At 39.9% G+C, this 21,578-nt stretch overlaps 2 protein-coding genes across 2 annotated transcripts in view; both read right to left on the bottom strand.

The window, feature by feature from the left end:
* vstm2a (V-set and transmembrane domain containing 2A) overlaps positions 1-21,578 on the bottom strand; it is a 152,852-nt gene that overhangs the window by 79,183 nt on the left and 52,091 nt on the right. The window lies entirely within an intron of this gene.
* Positions 3,429-5,130, bottom strand: LOC144988484 (uncharacterized). The gene is made up of 2 exons (XM_078938919.1): positions 4,879-5,130; positions 3,429-4,802 (listed from the first exon to the last, which is right to left on the bottom strand). Exons 1-2 carry the CDS (start codon positions 5,128-5,130, stop codon positions 3,570-3,572), a joined length of 1,485 nt encoding a protein of 494 aa, XP_078795045.1. The 3' UTR covers positions 3,429-3,569.

Genomic DNA, 21,578 nt, shown 5'->3' with positions numbered 1-21,578 from the left:
AAGGTCAATTCAAAGCGTTATAGTCAATGAATAATTTATTATTTATCTTTTACAGTTTTCAAATCCATTTATGTTCTTTTTTCCCAATAAGCCAATGGGTTAAAACTATTTTTAAGCCCAATAAAGGACCTAACGATTTAAAATTACATTAATTGTGAAAAATAGACAGCATTCTGACCCGAGATAATATTTGTAGTCACAGGATCTCAGTTTAGCAGAATTAACACCTGTGGTAATATAACCCAAAATCTGATTTCCACACATGTGAACGCCAGGTTTCAAGAGGTTGAAGATCCTACAATCTTCTATTCTATTTCAAAAGCGTTCCCAGCAGTGATGGGAGTGTTGACACTAAGGTGTCAAAATGTAGAAACCATACATCACCATTTTTGTTATCAACCACGCTAATAAAGTATCAATTACCAATGAATAAATGAGAAAATAAAAGTCCATGTCATCTCTAGATATTTTTTGTTATTAGGTGACTTACTCCAGTGTTTTGTGAGACACCCAGCCCAAAGCATATTGAACTGCTTCAACAGGGGAACAAGGAATTGTGCGTTTCACTACCCTTAGCAATTGTATTTTTAACCTTGCTAATCAAAGTTGTTATCAGGTTAATTTCTGATTTTAGGATCAAACATACAAACATGTTAGAGAAAAAAAAAACATCAATGAGAAATTAAGAAGAATAAGAAATTACCAGTAATATTAATGGTAATTGGTAATAAACATTTTATGCAAAAAGTAATCGTATCGAATCTTAAAAGTATGGTGTCACTCATCACTTGTTCACAGGTGTCTTAATTCTGATTATTTCATTTTTAGCTCAAATAAAAAAAAACTCTGTAGTTTTCTAGAACATAGGTTCTGCAAAACAGCAGGAGATCATTAGAAATTCACCTCTAAATTGTGCGCCGAACTGCTGGCGTGGAGCAACCCCACCACCTTACACCTCCTAATTGCAGAGGGAGCTTGTGGGCCATCCAGCGAATTGTCTATAAAGCAATTAAGATCTTTTTGAAACTGCTTTTTTGTCTGCTCCTGATTCACACCAATTTGAATAAAGAAATACTCAGAAATGCAATTTTAAGCTTAATTTTCTTTAGATATGTCCTCTATCATCAGAAAAATGCCACAAGAACATATTAAAAAACACCAAGAACACAATTTAAAAAAAAATACATTATTCTTAGATCAATTTGTCATATGGTTAGATATTTTTTAATTTAATATTTAATAAAATTAACTAGTTGATGTCAATCAAAAGCTGAGGGATATTAGCTTCATTTATAGGGTTTGAACCCAAAACAAGGTTTTATGCAGAGAGCTGAACAGTGAAACTCTTAAATATGATCAACATCTGAGTTCATCTGCTAACTTGTCTTCTTCGTTAACCTGAACACTTAAAATTAATCAAAATCAGACTGAATTAAGGAAACAGACGCGCTCTGTCATATTTTACTTCAGTTCAGATCAACATGAGTGGTTTTCACAGGACGCTTTGGCTCACTGTTCATCTGTGCATTTCCCTCAACCCGAGCAGACAGTATTTTCCAAGACACTTAAGATATCATCCAGCCTCTCCTGTCTTCTGTCACTTCATCAATAATTACCACTCCAAGTTACACAAGACATGCACTGCATGCCACTGCAGTACATCACAGATGAAGCTTCACAGTCGGGTCACAAGCTGTTCCGGGTTTCTCAAAGATTTTTTTATTTTTTCTGCCTGTAACTGATAAAAGTGGATGTCTTTGGCCAGGGATGTTCTGATGATCTCTTTGATGGATTTGTTCTGCTGCTCCAGCGTAAGGATGGCCCATTGCACTTTATACATTGATAGCTTCTTTAGCTGTGCCTTATACACTCCAAGCTCCAGCATCCAAATGCAAATGTTACCGCTCCACTCCAGCCATTCCTCTCACCTAGATCGGAAACTCTAGTCGGTCCATGACACAGCTTTTATGTGCAGCTCCACAAACATCAAATATGTCTATGCATTTAAATGAGCTGTAATTCCCAAACCAATTCTTTGTTTAGGATTTGAATACTCTCAAATAAAAGATGAGGTGTATTCAGTATTTTACCAGCATATTTAATAATAGAAATTCTCATAAACTAACAGTGATGAAAAAAATAATCTTACATATGAATGATTTTACTCCACCAGAAAGATGTTATTAACAAAGTAGAACCACATTAAACCTTTTTTTTAATCCTTTCATGTTTTGGTTGAACAGTCAGGCAACTCATAAGGGTCTGTCCCTATTATTATAGTCTTTATTTTATACAATTCATACATCCAGTGTTTTAAAAAGCATGAGCTCTCCATCAAATGTTCTACAAAATACATTCACAAAGAAATTCCATTTACACTACAGTTATATTTTTAATCTGTGGCTTAGAATTCTGCTTGAGTCTTCCAGTAAAATATTTGATTGCATCAGGTACTGCTCAGCAAAAAAGGATTAAAAAAACACCCAAAAAACAGAAATAAAGCTGCAGATAATGAACTTGTTTATTCTCTTAGAGCCAGCTGTCTCAATGTCAACACAGAACCAAGCAAATCGGAGGTGTCAGATGTTGCTTTTACACTAGGATAGTCTGAGATGCACGCCATTCCTCAGTGAAGAATTTCTGGTAAATTCAACACCGTAATTTGGTTTAGTTCACTTTTAACCGTGACATTCTAAGAAACTGCAATTTAAGCAACTCCAAGGTAAGGATAGAGATAAGAAGAGTACTGTTAGTCCTCTGATTATCATGCACTGTTAAAGATGTCTTTTTTTAACCACACTCCATCTACCCACAAGTCATTAATTTCCAACTTTTTATTCATACTTCTTTAAATTAAAAAAAACTCATTTGTGTAAATAAAACAAAATAGGTCACGTTGTTTACGCCCTTCATTTTCTTTCTTTGATTAAATCCTGTGGAAAGACAACAATGCATTCACACTTACTGTATTTTCCACACTATTAGGCACACCTCAATTTTTGTAAAAAAATGGCAGTGGACTTTATAATCCGGAGCACCTTATATATAAATTAATTCTGATTCTGTTCAGTGATGTTACAGTGATTAGACATCAGTGCTGTGTCAAAATGTCGTTCTGTTTATGTTACGGGGGGAATGGGAAGTACCCAGGCGCAGAGAGGAGAGGAGGCAGGAGGTTGCAGGAGAACGGGGTTTAATAACAAAACTAAAGACAAAACCAAAACCACTGCATACGGCAGGCTAGAAACTCGAAACACTTAAAAATGCACTAAGCTCGAAAACCGGGGAAGAATACAATATGGACCAGCACAGGAGGAAGGGAAAGACAGGACTTAAATACATACAAGGCAACAAGACACAGGTGGAAACACTCAGGACTGATGGGGCAAGGTAAAACTCGAAACAACAACAAAACAGGAAATACTTCAAAATAAAACAGGAAATCAAGGAACAAAACACAAAGGAACTGAAACCGTTACATAACCCCCCCCTCAAGGAACCGCACCGAGGTTCCTCCAAGAGTCCAGGAGGAGGGGGCCCGAAAGGCCAATCCAAGGGCCAACAGCAGTCTAGCGAAGCAGGTCCGGAGGACGGCCCGGAGACCGCCCTGTCCGGCGAAGCGGGTCCGGAGGACGGCCCGGAGACCGCCCTGTCCGGCGAAGCGGGTCCGGAGGGCGGCCGGGAGGCAACGCCATCCGGCATCGACAGTCTAACCAGCAAACGGCTGGCGGCTCGGGCTCAGAGTCTGGAACTGGTGGCTCGGGCTCGGGGTCCGCGGCGGGCGGCAGCGCCTCGGGGTCCGCGGCGGGCGGCAGCGCCTCGGGGTCCGCGGCGGGCGGCAGCGCCTCGGGGTCCGCGGCGGGCGGCAGCGCCTCGGGGTCCGCGGCGGGCGGCAGCGCCTCGGGGTCCGCGGCGGGCGGCAGCGGCTCGGGGTCCGCGGCGGGCGGCAGCGGCTCGGGTTCAGGGTCCGCGGCGGGCGGCAGCAGCTCGGGTTCAGGGTCCGCGGCGGGCAGCTCGGGTTCAGGGTCCGCGGCGGGCAGCTCGGGTTCAGGGTCCGCGGCGGGCAGCTCGGGTTCGGGGTCCGCGGCGGGCAGCTCGGGTTCGGGGTCCGCGGCGGGCAGCTCGGGTTCGGGGTCCGCGGCGGGCAGCTCGGGTTCGGGGTCCGCGGCGGGCAGCTCGGGTTCGGGGTCCGCGGCGGGCAGCTCGGGTTCGGGGTCCGCGGCGGGCAGCTCGGGTTCGGGGTCCGCGGCAGGCGGCAGCGGCTCGGGGTCCGCGGCAGGCGGCAGCGGCTCGGGGTCCGCGGCAGGCGGCAGCGGCTCGGGGTCCGCGGCAGGCGTCTCAGGCTTAGAGTCTGGAACTGGTGGCTCGGGCTCGGGATCCGCGGCAGGAACGGAAGGGGTGGCGTCCGGCAACCTCCTCGGAACCGGAACCGGTGGTGGACGGTCCGACACCCTCCTCGGAGCAGGAACTGAACGAGGTGCGTCCAGCAACCTCCTCGGAGCCGGAACGGGAGGAGTTGCGTCCGGGACCCTCCTAGGAGCCGGAACGGGTCGAGGTGCGTCCAGCAACCTCCTTGGAGCCGGAACGGGTCGAGGTGGTTCTGGCACCCTCCTCGGAGCCGGAACGGGTTGTGGTGTGTCCGGCAGCGTCCTCGGAGCCGGAACGGGTCGTGGTGGTTCCGGCACCGCCCTCAGAGCCGAAACGGGTTGGGGTGCATCAGGCGCCCTCCTGGACGCAGGATCGGGTTGGGGAGCCTCCAGGTCCACCTCCGGGACCACGACGGGACGCCGAGAAGTGGCCCCCTCTTACAGCCAGTCGACTCCCGTTGAAGATGGAAGCAGGGAGCTGGGGGCAGTTCAAGGCCCACTGGGTCTCGACCCCCTCCTCCTCCAGGTAGGAGTCCTCCCACAGCCACAGGTCCTGGTCCAGAGGGTCCAGGAAGGCCCGTGGCTGGAGAATGTCCAGCTCCATCCAGGAGTTTGGGGAGGGCTTGCGGTGAGGGCGGCGGTGATGTGGTCGACCCCCCCTTACGGCCAGGCGACTCCCCTTGAAGTCCCTGTAGACCTGGGAAGAGCCAGAGGTCCACCAGAGACAGGTCCCCTCTGCTGGGTACTGGTAAGGCTGGTCCATAATGTTACGGGGGGAATGGGAAGTACCCAGGCGCAGAGAGGAGAGGAGGCAGGAGGTTGCAGGAGAACGGGGTTTAATAACAAAACTAAAGACAAAACCAAAACCACTGCATACGGCAGGCTAGAAACTCGAAACACTTAAAAATGCACTAAGCTCGAAAACCGGGGAAGAATACAATATGGACCAGCACAGGAGGAAGGGAAAGACAGGACTTAAATACATACAAGGCAACAAGACACAGGTGGAAACACTCAGGACTGATGGGGCAAGGTAAAACTCGAAACAACAACAAAACAGGAAATACTTCAAAATAAAACAGGAAATCAAGGAACAAAACACAAAGGAACTGAAACCGTTACAGTTTATTTACGAATTGAACACAAAGTTGAGTGTTCTTGAGAATACGCTAACGTGTAGCAGTCTTTCACTGTCTGACTTTTCTTTTACGTGTTACAAAAATTGTGAATATGCTAATGCAGCTAATATCTAGCAGTGTCGGACTGTTTTTTATTTATTTATTTATTTTACATGTTTCTGAAAAGGTGGTTTAAGGTACAGATTTGGTTTGGCAGATATTTTTATGTCAGGTCTCTTCCCAGACTTGGGCCCCTTTAAACCCTGATTTCCTGTGAGCTATCCAGCCACTCACATGTAACATGGCTAACATGTAGTGCTGTTGAACTGTTAATTTTACGCATTACAATCAAGGTTGTGAGCTAGCATGTCCTGGAGTTACTGTGAATGCAGTTAATAAAGTCTGTCTTACTGACGGACTTATCTCTGACTCTTTTGTCTCGCTTAACACACCTTATAGTTCGTTGCTCCTTCTATGATATAAGTTCAAAAATAGATTATTAGTTGACGGTGCACCTTACAATCCCATGCACCTTAGGGACTCTAGTGCAAAAAACACGGTAAGTGAACCTCACCTGAGTTCATTAGCAAGTGAACCAAAATCCATATTCTCAAGCGTGCTCAGAACCTATTACTAAGGCATTTATTAATTGAATTGTTTTTTTATCATGTTACAAGCCAAGTTCATCATCACTCCAAAAACACATTCATCTAACTGAAATATTCTGTCAGAGGTTAAAATAACACAACAAAGGAATAACATTAGAATCTGCTTTAGCTTAGATGTGTATGATGAGTAAACATCAACACATGACAACGAGGACAAATCCATGTGCCGACAATGACTAGCTAATTAGTTTCCAGTCAATGTACAGATATTTATTCCTCAACAAAGTCAGTGAGCTATGAAAACAGTTTTCATATACCGTACATTTGCTATACTGATTGATTTAGAACATACATCTGATGAGTTTGGTATTTTAAACTTGATTTGTTTAATTTGTTGCTTTCTTTTCTGCAAATGAAATAAAATAAAATATCTTTCAAATGAGAGATGTATTTAAGACAGAAGCCTATTTTTGTTTTGCTTTGAAAATGGTCTGCCTTTGCTCTGACATTTAAACCAACAGAGAGAGAAAAATACCATCTGCAGAAGCAGGACAATCTGTCCCTCATCTGTGTCTCATCTCACCATTAATCTGGACTCCTTTTGCATTTCCCCTCTGTGCTTTAAATATCATATGCCCTCTGACCTCATACAGGAGTGAACATGAAAAACAGGCTGCTTACGGTTGATTTGATGTTAAGTCGATTTTTAAAAAGGATTCATCATCCCATTTTTGTTGTTGGTGCCTCGTGGGTAAATATTTGGCAATGGTCAAATACTTTCTGAATATTTATACCAAAAGATGCTACAAAGGTACTAAAAAATGTAAAAAGCATTTATGTAAAACACATTTTTTATAATAAATTAAAATTTCCTTTTTTCTTAAACTTGACATTCATGTTAAAATAACAAAATATTTCTCATTAACTTGTCTATTTTTACCAACACCACACCCTAGTTTACAGCAATTTGATAACAAAGCCCACCAGTTTGTAGAATAATCAAAAAAATAAGATACAAGTGTAACAGCAAGATCAGGATAATGGACAGTGGTTTACCTCACCATAATATCATCTGTTGATGGTTGTAAACACATTTTTGTCAGTGTAAAGGGCAAAGCTTTGGTCAAAAGTATAGATATGCGCTCAGCTGCAGTCACATCGCCTTTGAAACTGCCTCAAAGATGAGACGAAAAGAGTTGCTGCTTGAAGTCCTCTTATTCCCAAGGAGCAACAGTTGATCAGCAGAGCAGAGATCCAACCCGTGTACTGCTGTGTCTGTTGCGAATGAACCAACTCTAGAGCTTTGGTTGGAAAGACAAGAACCGACTCCTTCCAGGGAGTTATTTCTTTCTATAATATTTCACCCTTTCTGACTGTTTTTTTCTCTCTAAACTGGTCAATATGAGTCTCTGGTCAATATGAGTTAGCGCGTAACCCTTGTTGGGTCATCTAGACTCACTAGACAGTGCGCTGAACCTTTTTTCTTCAATGATTTGTGAACCTCACTGGTGTCCATGGTTTACATGAAATCTTTCCACCTTTATCCACCTTTGTCATGGTAGGGAGAACACATCAATATAAGGGTGGGGTCATCTAAGATAGCACAAGGGTTAATGTGCTCCGCAGAGAGGGGGTGGGGTTAGTTCTGTAGATTCGCAGAAGCGCAGAACTGTGCACAAATGCAGACAGAGCGAGAAAAGTGCAACTCGTAATGGAATACTTTAAGTCAGCGAAAAGGAACATGGAGGCATTTAATAGTTCTTTGCGTATTTAAAAGAGTGGCTTAATTTCAGAATTGATGAAAATTAATAGTGGTGTAACAGGTTCATCTCACTTTGAGCAGTGTGTCATCTCTCACACCCGAGATGCTGGGTGGTCAACCATCATCTGCCCGGTGGAGGTCGGCTGCAGGGGCTTTGTTGGAACATCCACCCAGCCCCTCCTTAGGAAGATGGGAGTGACTGGGTCGAAATTGAAGAAGGCATCCAAGGACTTGGCGGAGGAGGCTGAAAAAGCCAGTTTCTGGCTATGGTTGAGGAGGAAGGACAGTTCGTGGGGAAAAGATGGGTCCTAAGGGCAGCTGCGGGGGGGCGGCAGGGAGACGTCTCTGCCGTTGCTCCACCACCACGAGATGTTCCAGGATTAATGGAGCGAAACATCAATGAAGGGTGGCTCCCGGCTGATGACCCTGCAGCTGCCCTACTGGCACCGTCGGAGGTGCGTCAGGCGGAAACGCCATGCACTGTTGTCTGAATTCAAAAGAATAAGAGGTTATGTCTTGAACCAGGTTCATAGTTTGCATGAGGTCATGGCTTTGAAAATAAAGATAAAGGAAAGACAAGAGGATTTAGTTTGTGCTGTGTCTCCCTTGAAAATTTCCATATGAGGAAAAAAAGTAAAGTATCATTTAGATAATTACTTTTTCACATAGGTAATGAGTAAAGTAATTTAATTACAATTTTGATCCAGTAACTCAGTAAAGTAATCAATTACTTTTATAAATAATTTACCTAACACTGGCTATGACTTGTCTGCATTGCCAGTTTTCCAAAGATAATGAACATTTTGAAGAAAATCAATATTAGTATTGTACAAAATATATAAGCAAAAGTTAAACTCCCACTCCAATGATTTTTTGATCTCTTGTCAAAGCGGTGTGGAGCAACCCCACCTCACTCCATTCACCTCTATCCATCTGTTTACAAGCTCTAGCTTACAAACCCTCACAACCCCAAGCTCACATAAGCGGTGCAAAAAAATAGTAAGCAATATCGAGCTATCCAGTCATACAGTTTGGGACCAGATGTTTAGCTTGAACGAGGAAAAAAAGAGGCCATGGATTTTTTTGTCTGCAAGTGAATGCATCAGAATGGAGCTGAGCACAGAGCCTCTGGCCTGCTTCTGTGTCACATCTACTATCTTTTACCAGCTGCATTTTTTTCGCCTGCTTCTTATTCAACAATGTGAAGTAAGAAATACTTAGAAATGCATTCTTAGCCTAATTGTCTTCCTTCATCACAAAAAATGGCCACATAAATATGTTAGAAATTCCTAAAACACAATTTTCATTGAAGTGGTAACATTTTGACAGGTTTGGTTTCATTTGGTTTCATATGGAGAAGCTCTACTTTCACTCTACCAGGCAGCAGCAGCTCTCAGCTGGTCTGTGTGCTGCCGCTTTTCTTTGCCAGGTGCTCTGCTGACTGCTGATCAATGAAAGGAAAGTCAAAGAGAGCCTTTGTCCTCACAACACCTGCTGGACCGGACCGTCTTACCATCCTTCACTTTTTATACCCAATTTCTTTCATATAACTTTGGTTTCTGTGGCTTGCTGCAGATAAATCCCAGATAAAGGTGTCTAGGATCTTGACTGCACACAGTGAAACTGTACAGAACATTCTAGAATATGAAGACCAACTTTAGTTTATCATCAACTGCACCAATTTAGCTGTAAAATTTAGAAAAAAAATTATTTATTTTAAATTTTTAAGTGAAGACTGTTATACAATGTACATTCGTTGATCCCAATGTTTACCATGGCATTTGTGCCATTTTGTGTAAACGTTTAAACCCAAATGTCTCAGAAACAATCCAGAGAATGTCTTAATAATGAAAGAGCAGAGACAGTCTGACCCAATTAGGAAGTAGCTTGATCTAACTTCAACATTTCTGATTTGATCACTGCCCTACTTCACCAACTCCAGCTCATCTTTTCAGATGACATTCACAGCAGTGAGTGATCTTCAGTTAACGATCTTAAGTTTGGTTCTAATGTTGGCGCGTAACCAGGATCAAAGTCGTACATTCTCTGTGATTGATACCTCCATCTTCAGGGAGATGTCAGCAATTCTGCTTGATTGACAGTTTGAAATTACTTTCTTTACTCACACAGAGTGTTTTTTTTCCTGCTTCCACCTGAGGACACCAAGTACGTTTTTCCTGCTGAAACCTTGAAACACACACAAGTTGTGATATAAAGAATGTCTTTCTTTCTGACTTTAGACTCTTCTCAGGCTATCACTGAACGATCAACAGAGACTGACACAGAACCTAAAACAGAATATCTGCTGTGTGGGGACGTTCAGCCTCTATAAACCACAATCGTTCATCCTAAAGGCCATTTCACACAGCCACTATACATTTTGCGCATTTTCCACGTATAAAATTTCGGTCTCTTGTGATACATGCGTGATACACGTAATCCATGTCTTGCGTTTGACGTGAGCTGTTAAAAACTTTTGGTCAGTTGAGAATTATGCAGTTTATACCTATTTTACATAGTTTATATACAATTATTACGTAAATCTTACGCAATTGTGTGTGATTTTTGCAATATGCAAACACAAATTTGTGGCTTTCCATGACTATTCCACGTATGTCTAACGGACACACATCTACCACCGTATATGTATAATTACATATAATATTATGTAATTATACTGTATTATTATGTAATTGTTCTATTTTTTTTCTTCAATTTCCTGTGTCAGAGTAAAAAACAATGTCATTTGGTTTATGTGATTTCTATTAGCTATAGAAGCAGCATCTGTACAGCACAAGTTCGGGGTTTAAAAATCTGTGTCTTAGTTGAAAAAAAAAAAAAAATCTGCAGGAGAACTAACAAAAAAAAAGATATAAATATAAAATGTCAACAGTTTTTTTCTACATTAAATGTTAATATTAATATTAATATTAGACATCAACACCCATCCTTGATATAACTTGTCTGTATGAGAAACTTCAATTCCTATTCAAAGGAGCTGCAGTGACAAAACAAAATACATTTATTTAAAAAAAAAAAAAAAAAATCCAAACCCCTTTTCAAGGGAAAAGAAATGTAGATATTAACAGCAGCATGCTAATAGGTGCTGGTTCTTTTAGCAATTTTGGCTTAGCAGTCTATGAGGAGAAACTGTGTAAAAATGTTATTTTTGGAATAAAAGTTATAAAAGTGCATTTTAATTCCTAACTGTAGCTGTGTTATAATGATATTGAAATGAAAGACATATCTGATCCAATTTTACATAGGTTTGATGAAACAGTCAAAAACAATGACTTTCTTTCATTATTCACAGAACAAAGCAGATTATTATGATTTAAGAAGAAAATGAGGGAGAACTGGACCGAGTTAGTGTGATGTCACCCATGGAAATGCCTAATTCCAGCTACAATACAGAAGAAAATATCATTTAAAAAAATTAGGATTATGAAGAACATTTAAAAAAACAAAGCTAAAATCGCTGTTAGACAAACAGAATGACTGAGTAATAGCTGGTTGTATTTCAATAGAAGTCTATCAGATTATGGCTTCTTGGAGCAGCGCCATCTAAGAATGTGTAACATTTTATATCAGCACTTTTATGGTAATTTTAAAATAAATCAGCAGTAGCCCATATAGTACCTTAATATGCCAAAGGTATTTGAGCAAAAATAATATAAGTAATCTATAAAGAAGCAATTTCTGTGTCTTTGTGAGACATACTTATCGTCTGGTTTTCGGAAAGTGGCATTATTATCAAAGCCTGTGACGTTGCTTAAATGTGCTGAAAGTACTGAATGTGGTTTAAAGCGTTCACGCAAGTGAAAGCCCTTTTTGATTTACTATTCTTTTATTATTTATTTTGGCACATTTAAACCCCTTTATACTACTTGGCAATTTCAGCAATTGTGGTATCAAAAACCCAAATTGTTGTTTTTCCATCATCACAGTTTAAGTTTTATTAAAATTGTATGCTATGTTCAAATTACTTCCTAACTTCTAAAAAAACTTTATAGTGCAGGACTATCTAAGTGCCCTGGATTTTAAAAGCAATTTGGACACCATGGTCACTACTTTTTCTTTTCTTTTCTTTTTTAAGCGGCATATAGGAAGGACGCCATTGATTTCACAAAGTGAAAATCTACTTGATATGAGCGTGATATGAGCGTGTTCCACTGTGTTCTGAAGATAAACACATTGATGGTTTAGTAAAAAAGAAATTTTTTTTTTAGGTTACATCTTTTTCCCGATTTCAAGGTTTGGTCTGGTGTATCCTTCTATGCTGTCTTTATCCCTAGATGCATTGCGGCCGAACCCGGAGATTTTCTGACAACAATGGCGGACTGTGAAGTGGGACCCAGAGTTGCACCTCCAAGATTAAAAGTTGGATCAAATAAATATTTTGAGCTTCATGCCTGGTTTACTATTTATCTCTGTTCAGGACTCACGGTTGCAAGGCAACAGGACATTCGTTGATTCGCTGGAATTATCCAAAGGCTGCACTCATCCAAATTTAAAGCCGTTAACATCCGGCCTACCCACTCGACAAAGGACCCAGCCAACGTCGCCCGGGAAGGCCGCAGCCATTGAAGGATGCAGCCATCGAATTTGGACACACCTGGCGGACGCACTATATAGCGCACTATGTAGTGAGCAGTGAAGAAATTCGTACATAGCCGAAGAGTAGTTTTTGATTTATAGAGCAATGTCACAGACTGACGATATCAGAGGTGATGGGAGCTGAAATAAAATTTACCTGACTCTCCTATATATGGATATTTAAATTAGGAGATTTGTTTTTAATTGACCAAATCTTTTCTTTAACTTGTGATCATAAAAACATACTTGAACTATAGAGACAAGACACCTGCATACAAAGTAGCCAAACACTGCCAAAACTGAATCTTATGAAAAAAAAGAGCCTTGTTTCAAGAAATGTGGTTTTATTTTCTGTCTTGCAAAAAAAAAAAAACTCTTAATAGGAAAGTTTTTCAAAGAATATTTTTTTTTGAGAAAACTTGTCTTTATAATTAGAATTATTTTTTCAAATAACACATTTTTTCCTCACAGGTTTACAGATTTCTTTGCTCATTTAAAGAAAACCTTTTGGGTTTTTAAGACTTTCTGTCTTATTTCTAACTCTAAATGTATCCCTCAGGTTCTGTCTTTGCAGTGAAAGAGTTTAGACCAGACTAGATAGAGGTTTTTTTTTTTTTTTTTGGGTGAAATGATTTGGAAAATACAAACATTGTTTGAAGGAAGTGAAAATGACCATGGAGCTTCTGTTATGCATTGCAATTAGAATATTTGAAACAGAAATAAGGTTTTTACAAACCCTTTCTGGATTTATTTCAGTCTTTTATATCTCATCAGGCAGATTCTACTAATTTTTCCTTTTATCTGTTTGTTTATTTAAGAGCTTTTGAAGGGAGAAAGGGAAATGATAAAAACTATGTCACAAGTCATCATATAACTGGTTACAGCTCACTTTTTTTAAAGTAACAAGAATGTTTCCCATGCATTTCTGCCATTGATTTCAACTTTTAAATACTTAAACATGTGTTTTGCAGGATCAACCCTCTCTACTCTCTGGGTGTGGAAAAGAACCTGTCTGTGACTTGAAAGCAGAGCTTGGGGAAGAGCTAAGGGAAGGAGGTGCTGTCACAAGGAAGAGATTACCTATGGAAGACTTTACAAAAAAAGTGATGAGTTCTCCCAAAACTCATTTTTAGGCTTAATTTAATCTTAATTCTCGGGGCATTAGGGTGGGCTGATCAATCTGAGTATTGATAGTATCAAAACCAAGGTGAGGTATTGATACTAGTGTGAAAAGACTGATAAAAACTCTGATGACGCAGCATTCTAGCAGCATTTAACCCCTGTGTTAGATGACCCCACCCTTTCTTTGACGTGTTATTTCTACCATGACAAAGGTGGAATCTGGAGATGTGAAAGGAATCTCAAATCGGATCTGTGCATAAATGCATTTATTGTGTATCAGGCGATTGGTGCGTACTTTTAAAAGATTTGTGTTCATAAAAGCTGTTTAGAATTCTTTGTTAGTTTTAAACTGCTGCTATTTCAAGTTGTACCTGCGTAAATTGTATTGTTTTATTTTTTTTTTTTGTAAGTTATTGGTATTATTAGAGTGTACATTTTAATAAACAATTGCAAAAACACACAGTTGCACACAGAATGTATTGTATGAGTTACAAATCAAAAACTATGCACATACAAATCGGTTGAGACTATTTTCTCCCCATACATGAAGCTTTTAAAGATTTTTGAAGAGGGAGAAGATTCTAAAAAAGTGCTCAGTAAAATCTATCCATTTCTCTCTCCTAACCGGGACTGGGTCAAAATATACCAAAAATACCTTCCTTAATTTACCTTAACTTCCCTCTTAACAATTTAAAGTTAACTAAAACTTGGAAGGACACTTACTGATATACACTAATAATTTTTGTTGTATATCCTTTTCATAATAATTTGGGTTACAACTTTTTAATTTCGCTTTCCTTGCCTATTTCAACTCCAACTTCAACAATTTATCTTTTGAGTTTTTAGCAATTATTATGACATGCAGGGCTTTAGTCAGAACTTTTTATGTTTTTTTCCAACAATTTTGGTCTGTCTTCAGTTAATTTAGTCCGAGTTTAACAACAATTAAGCAAACTATTTAGCATTTACCTTGACCACTTTTTATTTTAATTTTTTATTTTAATTATTAAATGTTTATAATATTTGGCTTACTTTGGTATTTAGCCTCTTCTGCAAGTTTATCAAGAAAGGCAAAAGGCAGCTCCTGTATTTTCTTTTTAATTCTTTTAAATTACTTTTTGCTGTTTTAGCCATATGCTTCAACAACAGACGTTAGCTGCTGTAGCATGCAGCATTCACATTTTTGCTGATAATGCAATTTTTTGCTTCAGTTAGTTTTAGGCCACTTAAAATTCGATTTGTGTCTTGGCTAAGACGTACATGGGATTATCAAACAACATTAGTCAATAATTGCAAACAGCAGTAGTCTAAAATAACTTATTGCATGTTAAATGAAAGCAATGGTGAGTAAAGAAGGAACACGAGGACCAGGGTACTGCTAGAACAAAGGAAACATCCTGCAGCATCTGGAGATGTTCTGCCATCTATAATGCACGAGATGTCTGATACAAAAACGCTTCGGCCATTTCGGCTGGTCAGTCCATATCTCTGCTGATGATGGCAAATAGTGCTGTCACAGGAGAGATCAAAGATGGTGTGCCGGCGGTAATGAGGGCTCTCAATATCAGCTGCCCCAAAGCCGGGCCCTGAGGGCTGAGGAGGAAGAGGAGTGCAGGACAGATGGAGGAAAGGAGCAGATTATATACAAAATAAATGCTTTGTGTAAATGTGTGACATTCAAAAAAGGGAAAAATAGACATAAATAATGTGATCTTTGATTACTCTGACCAGCCTAAGATCCACCGTTCACTTGATCCAATAACACAGAAATTGCATTGTGACATGTGCTGCCATCCCTTTCTAAACTCGCTCTGTCCCATTGGGAATTACTGGAATACTGGAGCCTATACCCAGCTACCTTTTGGCCAAAGGTGGGTTTTTAACATAAACAATTTGGATGTCCATTGCAGGACCACACATAGCAAGGCTACCACGCACAGTTGCAATTTAGAAGGGCAATTTAGAATCCTTTATTAACCTATGAAGCTCAATTCAGACCGTTTAGCAAACCGGGAGTGCTAAATACACATAGCAATGACCCAGTTAGATTCAAACTAGGGCTTTCTTGCCATGGGGCAAGAGCACTAAGCACTGCAACATCATGCAGTCGGCAATGCAATATTTCTCACTTTTTTAGTCAGTTTTGCTACTGTCAACGTTTCCTCCTAAAACACTAGCACTGCATTCAGCAACGGTTCACACCAGCATCTTAAACGTGCAGAATATAGACACAAATGTCCGGCCTCAATCTTGTCTTAAACTTTGACTAATCTGATTATTTGTTTAATAGATTGGTTTGCGTCTTCTCCTCCCAGTTTCATTGTGTTGCAAAAGCTAGAAATGCCCGTGCTGCATTAGTTAGAGAATAGCATTTGGGCCATCCTTTCCTGGTTAGCTGTCTTTAATCTTCGTGTATTTTTTGTTGTGTTGGTAATATTATTGATGTCATTGAAATTTCCTAACTCCGTCCTGCCTTCTGCTTGGTCAAAGACCCCGGTCGTATGACTCCTCTTCCATTGCAGGTCAAAGATGGTTCAATGCTTGAATGTCAACATGGTTCTTTCAGAGTGGAATTCTCTCTCAGCCTGCAGATGTTTTCTCTGGATGCACCAGGTTCTTTCCACATTACAAAATATTCATTGGAAATTGACTCTACCATTGCATAAGTGTGGGCTTAAGCCTGGACGGATATGTTTTTATTCCCCATGACCTTGTGATAGACTGGTGACCTGTCCAGAATGCACTCCGCCTCTCGCTCTGAGATTCCCCAGATACACCGCAGTGTTTCTTTGACCTTTAACAGGACATTGCTTGTATAAAAGATGAGCCGATGACTGGAAATGCCTGTGGATAAGGTGAAGTGTTCCAGACCAACATGATTATCATGGAACCAGACCAGGACAGCCCTTAGTTTTCCCTCAGCAAGCATCAGGTCAGTGTTCATTACTCCTGCCTAGTCTGTGCTTTAAAAATAGCCATTGCATGATTTGAACAGCTATGTGTGTCCATACCTGTATTCCCCATCTCTCCACATTAATAAACAAATATTTTTTATGACAAAACTATTTTTAACCATGTTTTAACATCCTTTTTTTAAATAAAAAAAAATGCAATACAATCAAACATTTGACTGAATATTCGTGATCTCCTAACATTTACCTTAAAAAACAAGAAAGATGCATTTAACAGACAAAAAACAGGAGTCTTTACTCTAAATGTGGATTTGTTGTGACAGTTTTTCCCAAAGACCATAATAAAAATGCTAAATATTCATCAACTGGCTGACAAGTTATGAGGAAAAATAAAGCCACTAAAGATATTTAAATGGTGGATTCACATGTAAAATACACCAGTTTTCAGTGATTGTTTTTTGATTTTTTGTGTTTTGTTTTGCATTTTCTGTAATTGTTCATCATAGCTTAAAGGTTGGACAAGAATGAGGGCTATATATCACATTTTGATGGTTCCTATAAAATTAACTGTACAAGTAAACCAGCAGCAAATATTTTACAGAGGATGAAGGCACAATATGCCTTAAAAGTTAATGTAAACTGGAAGCTCTATATATATATATATATATATATATACCATATGTACATGGTCCAATGTTGTAACACAGTTATACATTTGTATGTGCACATATGAACCTTTATAAGTCTGGTGATTTTTTTTCATTGTCTGTGATTTTTTGTAATACTTGAGAAAATGATGAAATTATGCTCTAATTTAGAATAACATTTTAAAAGGGTCAAAACCAATAGTTTTTTCTATTGACAATGACATCCCTCCCTCCATGGGCTGCTATCCCAGCTACTGTTGGGTGAAGGCGGGGTACACCCTAAACTGGTGGGCAATCTCTTGCAGGGACACACACACTTCTCTGCTTTTTCAACAGCTTCGTAGTCAACAGTAATTAATAATCCATCCATCCAAGAAACTATAGAAAGAAATTTAAAAAACATAACAAGAAACAACAGAACAAAGTAGTTTCTGTAAATCTTTACATACAACTACTAAAAACCATCTTCACTGGAAAGAGCAACTGAGCTGCAGAGGCTCTAATACAGCACAGCTGCTTTAAAGTGCTTGGAACATCAAATGTACCCATCTGCAGAACATCAGAGATATTGGCAAGGTGATGTGTTTGCGCGAAAGCCAACCTATAGTAAATGAGAAAAAGCACCTTTACTGCAGCCCGCTCACCCTGCTGCTGCCTGGAAAGCAATAAAATGTTATTTGCTGTTGTCCCACCACAAAATGGAACAGTTTGTTTCCTCACACAAAGTCCCTTCTGAACTGAGGACAGGCTTTATTTTTTTCTGATGTAATAATTCATTCATCCTTATATAACCCAGCTATATGTGGAACAATGGGGGCCGCGCAGTAATTTTGTCTCACAACATCTTGCTGATGACTTATGAAAGAATTCGGAATTCATCATGTGAGACAAAGCCCCCTCGGGATACAGTAGGCATGCTGTCGAAAAAAAATCATTCAGCGAGCAATTACTCTCAGATCTTTATGATGACAAAAACAAGAGTGTTGGGAGATGGATTTGCGTGTTCATGCATTCCTGTGATATTATCTACATGAAATCGGAAATGTGAGGGGGATTTTAAGGGGTTTTTTTTGTATTGAAATTCCTAATTGTGTTATTTTTTCTTTGATTTAATGAAGCCAATAAAGATTTAACTTGTTCATCTCTTTCATCAACCTTCAGTTTCTGGGTTTTTACTTAATAAAACTAATACTTTTGCCATTCCAAAATAAAATAAATGATAGATTATTGGTGAAACAGCTTGAGGCTGTTTATTCTCTGTGACCCACTGTCTTTGGAAGCTATTAACTAACAAATAATAAGCTCTCTGTGTTGGTTTAGGACTTGATTTATGGGAGTCACTTACCAAGACACTACCCTGTTTGGTGGAGCTTCAAGCACCCAAACGTTTTCTAATTTGAAGACGATCAAAGTAAATAATCCATCCATGTTCCAAAACAGTTTACCATAATTTCTATAGAGCACATGTAAGGGTTAATAGCTGACGAAGTGTGCGTTTATTACTTTTTAATGCACGCCGTGGAAGCCTTGCTTCCGCGAAGTGCGTTAAAAAGTAATAAACGCACACTTCGAAGGTCATTAACCCGCTTATACCATGGTCAGTTACAAAAGCAATACATATTAACCAGGTTTTAGTCCTTAATTCTTGTTTTTTTTTTCGATTTGGATCGCTTTTCTCACAAAAAGCGGACTATATGTGCGGCGCATCACGTAACATATAGTCTGCGTCGTGCAGCCCCACCGCTGCAGTCAAAATTCAGTGATATATATATGCTGATCGTCCCGATGGGTTGAATAAAGCATCAGTTCATAGAGAAAGTTCATCTCTTAACGCTTGTTTTTGTCTAGGTGATGAAGCAAAAGGTTGTTTTAAAGAAGCCAGCGCAGTGATACAAAACATTTAAGCTAGCTGACCGGAGCCTCTTTTTTCACCGTGCGTTATCAGGTTTTAATGCATTCCCAGCAGCCAAACAGAATCGAGTATTCAACCGGACCATGGTATAACTGAAGATAAGCCACACCCACTGAAAAATAAAACATTTTTTGAAGATCTACCACAAACAGATTCACTAATTTGGCAACAAAGAGCCAGCTGAGGTACCACGAAAAAGAGTTTAAAATAAAAAAAATTTAGGCAAATGAACACAACTGTACACAAAACTACATTAAAAAGACCCAGAAACAAAAGTCAAAATATCCTGAAGAATCTCTGAAAGGAAAGATGGAACGCAGAGATTCATTAGTTGAACTAAATGGGATATCAATGCCTAATGGAAGCAAAATGCTCGTCAGTTGGACCTGTTCCCCAACACAATTGCTGTAATTGTTTGTTGGCGGCTCCAATCAATAAAAAGATCATTGGCACTGACAGCACATGAGTACATATCAGACCGTGATCAGCGCCATAACTAGATGAAAGCAACAATGCATTGCTTCTAATATCCTTGGACTGCAGTCCAGCCAGCAGAGGTCTAAAGCAATTAAAGCAACAATCAATGCCTCGAGTCAAAACAGTGACAGCTCTATTATCCAGGATACAAGAGCCTTTTCTCCCTGTTTGAAACATTTTGCATTGATGTGCATTTAGTCACGCAATAAAGAACAAACACAAAACTTCTATTTAAAAGTTAATCATCTAAAATGTATCTCCCTGTTAAATGATCTACTCTTGTTTAGATTTATTTCACACTCACAAAGAAAAAATAACTGAAAAGGATACCATCATTTTATGACAAAATAAAACAAAATGATAAACCAGTACATAACAATCTCAGTTTGATTCAATGAAGGAGCCACCAATGGCTGCAATACAGTTAAGAAAACGTCTTCTGTGTGGTTTGACCAATTTGCTACTCTTGGTGGATGGTGAAGTCAAGTAGGTGTCCAGTTCTTGTGGCTGCAAAGCACCTCCATATCATTATCCTTCCACCCCTGCGCAATTCAATGGGTATGCATTGTCTGGCTTTGTGTTGTTCATTCCAATGTTCTTAACCCTTGTGCTATCTTAGATGACCCCACCCTTACATTGACGTGTTCTCCCTACGATGAAAAAGGTGGATAAAGGTGGAAAGATTTCATGTAATCCATGGACACCAGTGAGGTTCACAAATCATTGAAGAAAAAAGGTTTAGAGCACTGTCTAGTGGGTCTAGATCAGTGTTTTTCAACCAGTGTGCCGCGGCACACTAGTGTGCCGTGGGAGATGGTCAAGTGTGCCGTGAGAAATTGCCCTCATTAACTGATCTAAAAGCAATTACCATCTCCAGGAAATCAGCTCTTTGTTCATCCAAACAGGCCCTGATAAAACACTGAGAAGTTAAGAATATGAAATATCATAAAATTATTTTTTCTTTGTGTTTATATGATTCTAATAAAGACATTTTGATAACAATAACGGGATACCGCGTTTAAGCTGCAGCTATAACTGTGTAAGGAAAAGTCCCGGCCCTTTAACTGTCTCCACCAATCATTCTTGAAGGCTTAATCACATGTCATCAGTCTGACCAATCAGAAGTGGTTAAAGTATTCACTTCCTTGTTTCGATTTAGCGTAAAAAAGTCTCTCAGTTCTAACAAAAATACCAGCTAAAGCTCGTCTTTAGCGGTGTAGCTTTACACAGAATCTGGTATCAGACTGGAACAAGTGAACAAAACAATGAAGCTCAAAGACGCTGGTCTTTCCGCGGTCGGCGGAATACGGGCACTACATCTCCCATGATGCAGTAAAGTGACTGTTTTAGCGCACAATGAGTCTCTCCTCTTAACGTCTTAAAACAACGAACACACATCAAACAGTTTTTGAATCTTTTGACTTAATTTTTAATACATCTTTTAGAAAAAAACAGCTGCAGCTTCCAGCTTTTTCTGCAACAATTATCACAAAAATGCATGTGAGATTGCAGAGCGGCTGTAGATCAATACAGACTCAGCTGGAGCAAACTGTTGGGCAAAGGCGAGGTACACCCTTGACAGGTTGCAAGTCTGTTGCAGGCAGTGACGTGCGGGCAGGTGAGGCACAGCCTCGCCTGTCATGATCGTAATAAAATAGAAAAAGGTAAATTAAGTAAATATTATTTTCCTCTGATCTGTGTTAAATATACATTTTCAGTCAACTCAACACGTTTTCCACAGTTTCTGAGGTTAAGTTGCCGAATTTGAGTGTTGCGCGTTCACAGACGAGGCAGAAACTCCGGGTGAGGCTCTGAAGCACTGTGCCTCATATCTGACGTCAGGGCTCAACGTTAACAGAGCCGTGCGCTGAAAACACTGCCTTAGGCCAGCAGAAAAGGTTTTAAGTTAGGCAAGCCTCACCAGCAGGGGGCAGACGTGAGCTGACAGCTGCTTTGTAGCTACACTGGTACCGTAGAAACAGAACAGTCCGAGGACGTCTTTCTTCATTGACAGGGAAAGACTCATTAAACTAAAGGAAGATAAAGAAGACTTTTCC

Source organism: Oryzias latipes, chromosome 20, assembly GCF_053564925.1.
Source record: "Oryzias latipes strain Hd-rR chromosome 20, Olatipes_Hd-rR_3.1".
Classification (NCBI taxonomy): domain Eukaryota; kingdom Metazoa; phylum Chordata; class Actinopteri; order Beloniformes; family Adrianichthyidae; genus Oryzias; species Oryzias latipes.
Note: the sequence above shows the minus strand (reverse complement) of the source record. Positions and strands in the feature narration are given on the sequence as shown.